The sequence below is a fragment of the Odocoileus virginianus genome, chromosome 5, assembly GCF_023699985.2.
Source record: "Odocoileus virginianus isolate 20LAN1187 ecotype Illinois chromosome 5, Ovbor_1.2, whole genome shotgun sequence".
Lineage (NCBI taxonomy): Eukaryota > Metazoa > Chordata > Mammalia > Artiodactyla > Cervidae > Odocoileus > Odocoileus virginianus.
This window is the reverse complement of record NC_069678.1, coordinates 81,125,833-81,139,132: the sequence shown is the minus strand read 5'-3', so window position 1 is coordinate 81,139,132 and position 13,300 is coordinate 81,125,833. Positions and strand designations below refer to the sequence as shown.

Here is a 13,300-nt window from a genome sequence, read left to right as displayed (position 1 = left end):
TCTTTGCAACCCCATGGACCGCAGCATGCCAGGCTTCTCTGTCCATCACCAACTCCCAGACATTACTCAAACTCGTGTCCAAGTTGGTGATGCCATCCAACCATCTCATCCTCTGTCATCCCCTTCTCCCACATTCAGTCTTTCCCAGGATCAGGAAAGATGGGGCTTCCCTGATAGCTCAGTTTGTAAAGAATCCACCTGCAATGCAAGAGACCCCAGTTCGATTTCTGGGTTGGGAAGATACACTGAAGAAGGGGGAAAAGCTACCCTCTCCAGTTTTCTGGCCTGGAGAACTCCATGGACTATATAGTCCATGTGGTTGGAAAGAGTCAGACAGGACTGAGCAACTTTCACTTTCATGAGAACAAGAACTACCCTTAAATCAAGGCTGGAAACCCAGGGAAGCCAAGAGGTGCTCACCACTGTGTTTCTGAAACAGAAATCCAGCCCTGGGTTTGCCTCCCCCTTTCAATTCCAAAGATACCTAAAGCCCGTAACTCTGTAATCTTAGACACAGTACCAGGCATTTATCCAGGTTTTCATGCAGCCCTCGTAGTACTGGAAATGTCAAGAACCTCACTGCAACCCAGCCTACAGCATAAACTGCGGTGCCTTGGCTGATACTGTAGCAGGTCTTGCTCTTTTCCCTGTTGTCTATGTACATTTTCCCTCAATATCATGTCATGATTCTGAGGCAGCTCTTACACCTCATTTTCTCCCCAAGCAGGAAAGCAGAGTAAATTCCTCTTAAAATCAAAGGCTAATGCCACCGTCCGCCCCCCCCCCCCCCCAACCAATGAAGAATCAACAAGGTCTCATTTAAAATTTAATAAAACTACAAAAGATCAAAAGTGATACCCCCTTACTGTATACATCAGTTGGCCGTCCAGAGGAAGAAAGGCTGGCCTCCCCAACCCCTGCAGGAAAGGCCAGTCCTGTCCCACAGACATCCTGGCGGAGTGTAAAATCATGGTTTTAAGCATGAAAATAGGACAAAAGAGGTTTTGTTTTCAAGGCTGCCTACTGCAGCCTGGCCCTAAAATGGCCCAGTGCTCACTTCTGCTTAGAGAAATATTCTTTGCTCTTCTGGACATCAGGCTTGATAGTATCACTGCCAGGCTTCCAGCCAGCTGGGCACACTGCAAGAGAAAGGGAACTGATTAATAACCGGATCAGTAGTGAGCTCCACTCTCCTAAGGACAACTGGATACCTCAAAACCAAATCTGAGCCCTAAAGGTCTTCAACATTCAGGTACCAGGAGGCCTACCCTCCAGTCAGATCAATTCAGCCTTTTAATACAAGACTAAGTAATCCTCACCATAGGCCCAATTACTATACTTTAATTTTCATGCAGTAACTGGAATTTAAAGAAATTAACAGCTTCAACTTTATGCTGTTCTAAAAACAATCTATCTAAACCATGTATGGCAAAATATTTGAGATTTTGTTAACAGTGGGTAGTAAGTAAATGGGTACTCATATGCTTTCTGTAATTTTATGCATGCTTCAAAAATGCATCTTTTGAAAAATAAGCTTCAAAAGATGGTTCTGGAATAGCTTAACTTCCACATGTACAACAATGATGCTGGACATCTATTCATACCATATACAAGAAATTTACTTAAAAACAGATCAAAAATCTAAGAGCTAAAACCATAAATTTTTTTAATTAAAGGATAATTGCTTTACAGAACTGTTTTCTGTCAAACCTCAATGTGAATCAGCCATAGGTATACGTATGTCCCCTCCCTCCCGCCTCCCTCCCCATCCCACCCCTCTAGGTTGATACAGAGTTCCCTGAGACATACAGCAAATTCCCATTTGCTATCTAATTTACATATGGTAATGTAAGTTTCCATGTTACTCTCTTCGTACATCTCACCCTCTCCTCCCTTCTCCCCATGTTCGTAAGTCTGTTCTCTATGTCTTATATAAATTCTTCAGTACCATCTTTCTAGATTCCATATATATACATGTTTGTATACGATATTTATATTTCTCTTTCTGACTTACTTCACTTTGTATAAAGGGATCTAGGTTCATCCAAAAATCCATAAATTCTTTGAAGACAACCCACAGAATGAGAGAAAATATTTATAAATCGTATCTAATGAGGGATTAATAGCCAAAATTAAATCCAAACTCCCACAACTCAACAACAGAAAGACAATTCAAAAATGAGCAAAGGACTTGAAAACAGATGTATCTCCAAAGATATACAAATGGTCAATAAACACATGAAAATATGCTATTACCAGTCATTAGGGAAATACAAATCAAAACCACAATGAGATACCACTTCATATTCCCTAAGATGGCTATAGTTTAAAAAAAAAAAAGATGGAAAGTAAATACTGGGAAGGATATAAAGAACCCTTGGTATTGTTAGTGGGGATGTAAAATGGTAGAGGTGCCGTGGGAAAGTCTGAAAATTCCTTAAGAATCTAAACAGAATTACCATAGGACCCAGAAATTCTACTCCTATGTATATATTCAAAGTAACTAGAAACAAGGATTCATATATATTCACTAATATTTTAGCAACATTATTCACAATAGCCAAAAGGTGGAAAAAACCTGTTAACAGACAAAATGTAGTATACATAGGAAAAGTGAAAATTGCTCAGTTGTGTCCAACTCCTTGCGATTCCATGGATTGTAGCCCAACAGGCTGCTCTGTCCATGGGATTCTCCAGGCAAGAATACTGGAGGGGATTGCTCCACCCCTTTCCAGGGGATCTTTCCCACCCAGGGATTGAACCTGGATTTCCTGCACTACAGGCAGATTCTTTCCTGTCTCAGCCACCAAGAAGTATACATATAAAATGAAATATTATTCAGCCTTTAAAAAGAATGAAGTTCTTATACATACTACAGCCTGGATAAACTTTTGAGAACCTTAAAAACATTATGCCAAGTGAAGGAAACCAGACACCAGACACAAATGGATAAACATTGTATGATTTCACTCATATGAAATATTAAAAATAGGTAAATTGATAGATGGAGGGAAAGAGGAATGGTGAGTTATTTCTTCATGGTTACTACTACTACTGCTTGTTTGCTGCTGCTGCTAAGTCGCTTCAGTCGTGTCCGATTCTGTGCGACCCTGGGATTCTCCAGGCAGAAACACTGGAGTGGGTTGCCATTTCCTTCTCCAATGCATGAAAGTGAAAAGTGAAAGTGAAGTCGCTCAGTCGTGTCCAACTCTTCGCGACCCCATGGACTGCAGCCTACCAGGCTCCTCTGCCCATGGGATTTTCCAGGCAAGAATACTGGAGTGGGGTGCCATTGCCTTTTCCAACTGCTTGTTTGGTATGATGAAAAAGTTTGAGAAATAGTGATAGATATACAACACTGATGTTAACTAGTGCCACTGAATTAAATGCTTAAAAAGGTAAATTATATCCTATATAACCACAGAAAAACTGACCAAAAAAAAAAAGTGACTTACCCCCCAAGAAAAAAATACAAGCTAAAAAATGACAAAGTTAGGACTGTGTAAACCCTAACACTAAGCTGCTGCTTCTATCAGCTGGCTCTTCAGAGATATGAAAGCAGCAGTTTGCCTTCTCAGTGTTCCTTAACTCTGCCAAACAAGAATGCCTGAAACACAAAGGGGCAGGACACCTCCACAAGGTCCTGCTTGTTTAACTAAGTGATTGCCTTCTATACCTTGGTAAGCAAAAGGTCTGAGTTTTAATCTCTCAAACACTTCATGCAGAAAAGTATAACCTTCAGTCTTTCCTATGATCCTGAGTGAGCAATGCTCCTTGGGAAAACCTGAGGAAAGTGAGATAAGGGGAGCAATCTCTCATATTCCACTCTTCACCTGTTGTTTTGTCTTGCAGGAGACATATAGTCACCAAAGTCCAGTAACAAAGCAGCAAAAGTCTCACTTTCTCCAGTGAGAGAAGCGAAGCCCTTTTCTCCCCTTGGATGTCATAGCCTCAGAGGTCAGACACTACAAACAGCCATCTGGGAACAAGGTATGGAAGCACTTAGCTGCTTTACAAAATCTCCACTTGATCCTTACATAGTCATTCCCTTTAGTGCCACCAAAGGGTTAGAGCACAGGTCATAAGTATAAACAAGCATCTGAGAATAAAGAGCAGCATAAAATCAGAGACCAGACCCAGCAGTTTACCACCAGGGAAACCAAAGATTCTTCTGTCCTGGAAGAAAACACAGCTTTAGAAGAGTCCAATTACAAACCACGACACAAAGATAGGAGGAATAATGAGCCAGAAAGAATAACCTTGACAACTTAGTATCCTTGCACTAGGGCCTCTTGGCACTTAAGACTGTACCCATAATCAATGACAGGACGGAAAGATCCACACTTGGACTCATACCCAACAGTGCTGGATTTTTAGAATTAATACGAAGCTCAGCACAACTGGCTGAATCCAACATTTACCAGCTTCCAATAGAAGCTGAAGTACAACTCTCCCCAACACAGAAGGCTCTAAACAATGCCTTTCTCAGCATTTTAAATTATGTAAAAAAAAGGAGGGCTTTGAATTTTGATCCCAGTTCTACCATTAACTGAATACATGCAGTGTTTCAATAGTGGTTTATTGGTCCTAAAAACAGGAACACAGGGGCTTCCCTGGTGATTCAGTGGTGAAGAATTCACCTGCCAACACAGGAGACATTTCCACCCCTGATCTGGGAAGATCCCACATGTCACAGAACAACTAAGCCCACGCAACCCAACCACTGAGTTTTAGAGCCCAGGAGCCACAGCTACTGAAGCCTGCGTGCCCAAGAGCCCGCAGCCCACAAGAGAAGCTCCCATGATGAGAAGCCCTCACACAGCACCTAGAGAGGAGCCCCCACTCGCAGCTAGAGAAAAGCCCAAGTAGCAACGAAGACCCAACAGAGACAAAAATAAATTTTTTAAAATTTTAATTTTTGAAAAATTAAAAAAAATAGGAACTTAGGATTTAAGTTAAAAAATTTCTTTCTAGTATTGTCAGTTCACCCCTTTCTCTGCTAAAATGTAATACAGGTTCACTCAAAGATCCCCCCCCCCAAAAAAGTGTAAATTCAAGATAAAAGACATTTTAAAGAAAACTAGGAACATAGGATATACAAATATCAGATCATTATGTTGTGCACCTGAAACTAACACGTATCTATTTTAAAAACAGGACTATAGGATTATTTGTCAAATAACACGACAGCACCTCATATAGAGTGCTTGATATCCACAGGCTCTCAAACACTAACTATCATAAGCCATTAAAGACTGCACACAGAAAGCTGTGCTTATTTTAGTGGGATGGGAAGCAGCAGAGAACAAGAGTGTGAAGAAGCAAGTTTCACAACTCATGAAAGCTTGGGTTCAAGAGTCTATCCCAGTAAAAATTAATTTAAAAAAAAGTCTATACTATACATGCAAGGGAAAGTCCAATAAAGGACCAACTTTGCCATCCCCTCCTCAGCTCCTTCCATCTTTGTGCTGAACCATTCTCCACCAGGGGGCAGTCTCAGCAGCTGTCTGCTTCAATCCAGAGCAAAGCCTACACATACTTCTGCAAATGGTACCTTCTGATTTCCATTACCTACTAGCCTTCCACTCCAGCCAAACTAGCACTTTTGGGTCCCCCAAACACCACTAATCCAGACTCTTAACTTCCACCTCCTGTAACTCATGAGATCAGAGCTGAACAGTAGCAGTGATCACAACTATTTTATATCCTCAATTACATTAAGCTGGGGTGGCTGGGTGGGGTTCAAGACCCCCTTCCCTTTACATATCCAGCACTTGCAGCAGACTGAGGAGCTGTTCTTAAAACTAAACTCTTAGTTGGAATAAGGTGGTCTCATTACAAGCAACAACTCCACTGGGCAAAAGTGGGGAGTTTTCAGAAGCTACAGTCTTATAAACTGAGAGGCTGGGAGCAAGCAGTTCAGGACTTTTATCAAAAACACTTCAATGAGATTATTTCAGATGAGAAGGACCAGAGCAGTAAGAAAGACCTACACTCTAGTGAATGCTAGACAAAAACCATAAATTCAATCTTCTCAGTCATGTTTAGATTTTTACAAGGACAGACTCACAAAAACATCATCTTTAATCTTGAAACTTCTCTAAGGACCTTGAGATTTCATCTCAAACCCTCTTGCCCTAACCCCTCCTCAAAAAAAAAATTTTTTTTTCCAAAAAAATTTTTATATTGAACATTTATATAATTTGGTATTTGGTGACTATAATTCTTTTTTTTAATATAATTCTTATATATACAAAAAACACCCTGCACAACAAAATGAATTTTTCAAAGACAAAAATGTTAACACCTATGAGATCTTCCTACACTTTAACAAGTTGAATCTGCAGCAGTAATTCTAAATGAGCAGGGTAGAAGCTGGGAATATGCAGTTGGAACAAAAAGCCTTTATATTCTCCTCCCCAAGCTGTTCTATTACCTCACCCCCACAAACCACTATAATCCTGAGACTGCAATTTCTTAAAGAGACATAATAACCCTTTTCCTATCCGGTAGACTTTGTTCCCACCATCTTTCCCACCCTATCACTCCACTGTCCTGTCACCAGGCAAACTGGCTTACCTTCCCCATGTTTGTCAGTAAACTGGAAGGCCTGAACTAGTCTCAGTGTCTCATCCACAGAGCGGCCAACAGGAAGGTCGTTTATGGTAATCTGTCGAAGGATACCTTTATCATCAATAATAAAAAGGCCCCTGAAAGAAAATATTAAAGGTCTGAGGGAGAGAGTACAGTTTTAGAAATTGCTGTTAGAGTAAATCAACAGAAACTGGCCTTCCGAACCTTAGGTCCTGCATAAAGAATGAAACCATTATGCCATACACCTTAAACTTACAGTGATGTATATCAATCATTTCTCAACAAAACAGGGGAAAAAAAAATAAGTCTCCACAGATCACAGCTGTACTTATAAAAGATCTTCAGCCAATCAGCCAGTTTCCTGGTGCATATATACCTGAATGAGATGCCTTCATCGGCCTTTAAGACCCCATAGTCCTGAGCAATGGTGCGCTTGGGGTCTGATATCAAGGGAATGTTCATGGGTCCCAGTCCTCCTTGTTTCTTGGGTGTGTTGATCCTAAAGTAAAAAAACATACATGCAATCACACTCATTCAAATTCTTCTGTAACAAAAGCATTAACTATATCTATCCCACCCCAACATTGCTAATCTAACTCCCCAGAAAACTTTCCAAGTTTTTTCCAGCAGTAAATGGTAGTTTAGTCGCTAGTTTGTGTCCGACTCTTGCGACCCTATGGACTGTAGCCTGCCTGGCTCCTCTGTCCATGGGATTTTCCAGGTAAGAATACTGCCATTTCCTTCTCCAGGGGATCTTCCCAACCTAGGGATCGAACCCGGGTGTCCCACATTGCAGGCAGATTCTTTACTGACTAAGCTATGAGGGAAGCGCAGTAGTAAATGCCTGAGACCAATTAAAGTCACCAGGGTACATTCAGCTGCAACCCAAGCTGCTTTTCCTCTGCTGCTAAGTTATAAGAGCAACAAAAGGAAGTCAGAGCATTTGCACTCCTTCCATGAGGAGCCAGAAGTCAATACTTGAAAAAGTCCATTGCCAAAGCCTCCAGGTTCCAGTTGCTGCTTCAAAGTTCCTATGCCTGGACTTCCCTGGTGGTCCAAGTGATTAAGACTTCTACCGCGCTTCCACTGCATGAGGCACAGGTTTGCTCCCTGGTTGGAGAACTAAGATCCCACATGCCACACAGCACAGCTACCAAAAAAAAAAAAATCCGTAATAATTTTCTAAAATAAGCCCATGCCAAATGGACCAAGAGATTTACCATGCCAGGTGACAGAAGTGAGAATCCACAGAAGCACCAATTACTTGGCAGTTGAGTTTCTTAAATTCTTCTGCCCGATCACTGAAAGCAATGATCTCCGTGGGGCACACAAAGGTGAAGTCAAGAGGGTAAAAGAAGAACACAACATATTTTCCTGGGGAAAAAAAAATGCCCAAGTTACCCTTTGAAATACACTTCCTTGCTTTGCAGAGAATGTAAACCTAAAGACATTTTCCTATGGGAAAAATGAAGCCTTTTTAAACTGATGGCAGACAACTGTTAAAACACCAAGATGCTCAACACAGCTACTGTTGAACCTCAGCCATAAGAAAAAGTTCTTCCAATTTCCATGCTTTATTTTCCTTCTTCCAGGTTAGCTGCCAACTACAGATAAGCACTGTTCAGTCTAATCTTGATTAAAATTAACATAAACACCAAGTTCTTCAGTGAATAAAAGAAAAAACAAAGATGCAATTATCTACTGCCAACACTCATATAATCAATGCCCAGAAAGAGCTGAATTGCTGGATACTCTGCCACAAGGCAACAAGACCAACAAGAGAAAGTCAGAGCCTTGGCTATTTTTCCACAGTGAACCACAGTAACATGATAGGTAAGGTCTAAGTGATCACCTAAATCACCACAAACATGGTTCAAATAAGTCTGATAGGAGGCACATGCAAAGAAAAAATTTCTAAGACAAAAGTTCCCAAAATTCTCCTGGTAGGTAATATGATTTCTAGTTGGAATTTTATGAAAGTCATTCTGATTACCAATTGAAGTAGATCTTCAACCTGGAAAGCAGTCTCTCACCAACAATTCCAAATATTCACAGTTCCAGATACCAGCAATGTTTCAAAATCAAAATAAGCTGGTCCTTTTGACATTCACTTCAACCTTCCCCCAGGGTTTTGCTAACAAGCTTCAGCAGGTCAAGCCCAGGAGGGCACAGAGCAACTCTTCCTAAACCTCATGCCTTTACCCTTGGGCCAAGGTCACCTCCCTACGGTGCTACTTACTTTGTTTGCCAGGAGGAGCTTCCCTCCATAGGGCCCCACTTATCTGCTCTCATTCCAACCAGTACGTATAATTTGTTAGGAAATCTAGTCATAGGTTTTACCCAAAAGCTAACTCTATGAAATGCTACATCACCAAGAAAGGTATACTTGACGCCTGAGTTCTTAGGTTTGCATTCTAGGAAATCCATATTTTGAACTGTCCCAGAATACCTTGCTATTCTAGGGCAGTAAAGTAAAAAAAAATCCTCATTAGTATTTGCCTGGTGTCTACATGAAACTACTTAACAGAAAGGAGAGTTGTTCCAATTGTGACATCAATTTTTCTCTGGGGGTAAAATGTCAAGGGAACATGCCTAAACCCTCAATCGTGACACACATTTTGTAAACTGAACAGTTTCACAGCTCCAAAGACTTGAGTTCTGAAGCTTTAAATTGTCCAAGGCTTTAAACTGAAACAAGATAATAAGTGTATCTCCAGTAAAATAACTGAGGAGCAATATTGGGAAGATAATTGAGATATTATGTCCAGATATAATGAAGTATGCACATGCCTTATCCAGAAGTAGTTTGGACTTGGGAGATCTACCCTATGTTCACAGATAGTAATCACCACTTCAATTCAATAGGAAGGCAACAGCCTCTTATCCTAAAGACAAATGAAATGTAAAAATCATTTTACACTCAAACATGACAAGAGATACAGTGAACAAGCCCTCCCTAGATTAAAATATAATTCCATATTAATGAACCTAATTACTCTTACCTTTGTAGTCAGCTAGGCTGATATCCTTGAACTGCCCATCTGGCATAACAGCTGTCGCTTTGAACTGGGGGGCATGGTGCCCAATTTTGGCATTTCCTGAAGACATAGTGGTATCAGCTGGAAAAAATAAGAGAAAATGAATTAGAAACAAGTCTTACTTTTCTAGATAACAACGTTCATCTATTTAAGAGACTCACCTGTAGAAATTGTGCAGTGGTCTTGAGTATACACTTTTATAACAGTAAGAAGCATAAACTGAGCTTTCCAACTCTTCAAACAAAAATATTACACATCTCTGAATCTCAGCTCTGTTTTCATTTGAGTGGAGGGATTGTGCATTTGAAATTTTTAAATTTTTATTGGAATATAGTTTATTTACAATGTTGTTTTCACTTTAAAATGGAAATTTCTTTATAAACCAAACTCTTCCTGTTCCTGAACCATCATCTGTACAATTGCATTTTCTTGTGTACGTTTATTATACAAGTGTACACAGAGAGAAGAGGGTGGAAACTCTCAAACCTGGACCCAAACGTGCAATGCCATAAACACTGAGCACCCAAGCCCCAGAAGCTGCCATGATGCCCTTTCCCTGGACTGCGCCTCCATCTGCCTTCAGAACGTGGGAAGCACACTTTAATCTTTCTCTGGGTAGATTTCCCAAGACACACACCCTAAAGCCAATCCAACTTTTTAAGAGGCCAAGACCAAGATTATGGCATCTGCTCAATTTCAAAATTCTAAGTGTTGTGTTTAAAGCCCAGAAGTCCTTTCAAAAGTGAGTTTACCTAGGCACCAAGGTCCTGGAAAAATGATAAGTAGAACAAGTCAATTTATTGCCAAAAAGCAATGTAACACTGGATTCACCCTGGTCAAGACCAAGGTAAGATTTAACCCAGTAAATCATCAGTTTGATAATCCCAAGAAGCTAACTTTTCAAGTCCCAAAATTCTTGGTTCATAATACTACAACCATAAAAAAGATTGAACAGAGACTGTGACAATTTTTTTTAACCGCTTAACACCTTTAATAGCAAACTAAAAAACCCAACCAAACACAGGAGGTGACCCTAATATACATGTCCTCCTTATTCAAACCTGCTTTTCCAAGGGATCCCCACGTCCACTAAAGCACGACCAAGAGCGGGGGCGGGGAGGCTGCTGGATTTCCACCGGGTGTGTCCCCTTCAGGAACTCGCCCCTTGAACGTGCTTGGTGAAAGCCACTCCCCCAAAACCCACTTCTGGTACCCTCCCTGCACTGCCATCATTAGCCCCAGACTAGCACCTCAGAAAGCTCCAGCAGAAGAGTGCTCAGTCTTCACCGAGGGCATTTAGAATCACTACAAACCCCATTCTGCAGATGGAAAAATAAAGACGAAGAAAGGAATCTTAGTAACTTTCCACACCTGAAGACCGGGAACAGCCGCTCCCTCTACTACACAACTGATGGCTAGCCCTCAGTTCCTGATCAGTTTGCAGATTCACTCGAGAGATTTCCCTTACCCGCCCGTCAGGGGACTCCATCAACACCAACCCACCCAGACGCCACGCCAAACCAAGCCAATCAGCGCTTTCTGCTTGTGTTGCTGGGGGTAGGGGAGACTCAAGCTGCCGTTAGCCTCTGGTTTCAACCTCGTCCCCGCACCCAAAGGAGCCCCACACGAGGGTCACTTCGCTTGGCCGCCTTCTTTGTCCGAGGAGCCCAGCTGAGTTTGGCGGACCCCGAGGAGAAGACGGAAAAGATGCCGGGCGGGGCGTGGGGCGCTGCCCTCATACTCACCAATTCAACAGAAAGACGACCGACGCCAGCGAGGAAGAAGACACGCGAGGCGTGCGCGGGACGCTGCCTTTATAGCCTGTAGGGCTCTCGCGAGAGTCAGGGCGGGCCGGGGGTGCGGGCGGGGGAATGGGGAGGGGGATATGGCCAGAGCACCGCCCCAACCCAGCGTGCCCCGCCAGGATGACTCAGCGCTTTCCCTCACTGGGGGCGGGCTCCCGCCCTGAGAGGACCAATCCCCCTCCCCGCCGCTGATGGTTGAGGTCGGAGTTTGAGGCGTTCTTTCAATCTTTTCAGAACACGAACGCCTCCTCCTTGTTCGTAAGGCCCAAACCAGGGTGCGCGCCCTCGCTGCTGCTCACGGAAGACTACGTCTAACCAAACCCTGAAGAGAACGATCTCTTCAAGTAGTTCTGAAATATTCCGCCCCTGTTTCCGCAGCCTCTGCTCTAATGCTGATCCTCGTAACCCTCATTATTTAGACAGCCTCCCTTGTTCTTCCTTAGAACAGTGTTGTTGCATTCCAGCTCCCCTGCAGGAGTTCCTATCCAGTCTACTCCACTGCGGCTGGAGGAAATTTTCTGAAATCTGATCTCATTCATTCACCTCTCTGATTTGTGGTTCATAGAAACTGGGACCCTGTCTTCCTGGGTTAAAACTCTTGTTTTATGTGTGGCATTCAGGCAAGAGTCTTAGTCAATTAGCCTTACTTTTCTCGCCTGTAAAATGGGAATACCATGAATTCTTTGTTGAGATCATCTCTAGCTTATTTAGCAATTCTCACACATTAAAAGTGTTAGCTGTTTTAAAAAAAAGTGTTAGCTGTTGTTATTAGTGTAACTCTTCTTGCTCCTCTGTTGTAACACCTAGGACAGAGAGTAACAGTTTGAAACCTCGGGCTTTTGTTCGAACATGCAGAACCTGTTCTCTCCTATTTGGCCTGCAGAAAACGTGTCAGCTGAAGCATTACCTTCTGACTTTGACTGATTCTCAATTCATTCCATCCTTTCTGCCCAAACAGTAGCCTCCTTGGTCACAACCATCTCTTCGTCCTCAAGTCACAACGTAGCACTGCATATAAAATAAAGAATGTTGGATACATATGTTAGGTAGTTAGAATAGGAAACAGGAGGCCAGAATGGCGGTGGCTAAAAGACAAGGAAGGGAAAAGCCCGCGAAAATAGAACAAAGGAAGGTCTAGGGCTGGAGTGAGGACCTCAGGTGGAACAAACAGCACTCCTGGCTAGCCCAGTTTACATAGGGCAGGCCCAGGGGGAGGAAAAAACAGAACACAGAGTACTGTGTTCCCCTTTCTGCCCACAGCCCCCACTACCCTATTTCCTTTGGACCTTATAGCAAGATAAAAAGTAGGGAAATGCTGTGTCATTCTGATTGGGCATCTCAAAATGTTTTGGCATTTATCATCCTACTGCACAACAGTAGTGATTTTATTTCCCCTTTTTTTTCCTTCTCTGCCTGAGAGGAACAGTTATTTGGCCATTACTCATGTCCTTCTATTTTTCTTTTTAATTGGTCACAGCCATCCATTACTGTGCTCAATCAAATTTTATTCTTTTTTTAATATCGTTAATATTTTCATTTATTTATTTATTTTTAGTTGTGCTGAGTCTTCGGTGCTGTGCCAGCTTTCTTTACTGGCTATGGGGAAGGAGGTTGCTACTCTTTGTTGTGGTGAATGGGCTTCTTATTGAGTTGGTTTCTCATGTTGCAAGCACAGGCTCTAGGCATGCAGAGTTCAGTAGTTACTGGCACATGGGCTCAGTTGCCTTTTAGCATGTGGGATCTTCCTAGACCAGGGAAGATCCATAATTGAATCCATGTCCCCTACATTGGCAGGCAGACTCTTATCGACTGTGCCACCAGGGAAGCCCCTCATTTACTTCTTGAGGGTTCAGGGGAAAACAG

At 42.2% G+C, this 13,300-nt stretch overlaps 1 protein-coding gene across 1 annotated transcript; it reads right to left on the bottom strand.

Moving 5' to 3' along the window:
* Positions 1-813: 813 nt before the first annotated feature.
* PRDX1 (peroxiredoxin 1) lies at positions 814-11,481 on the bottom strand. Its single transcript, XM_020897426.2, has 6 exons — positions 11,378-11,481; positions 9,597-9,713; positions 7,815-7,968; positions 6,971-7,093; positions 6,580-6,710; positions 814-1,139 (listed from the first exon to the last, which is right to left on the bottom strand). Exons 2-6 carry the CDS (start codon positions 9,700-9,702, stop codon positions 1,054-1,056), a joined length of 600 nt encoding a protein of 199 aa, XP_020753085.1. The 5' UTR covers positions 9,703-9,713; positions 11,378-11,481; the 3' UTR covers positions 814-1,053.
* Between the last annotated feature and the right edge of the window lie 1,819 nt (positions 11,482-13,300).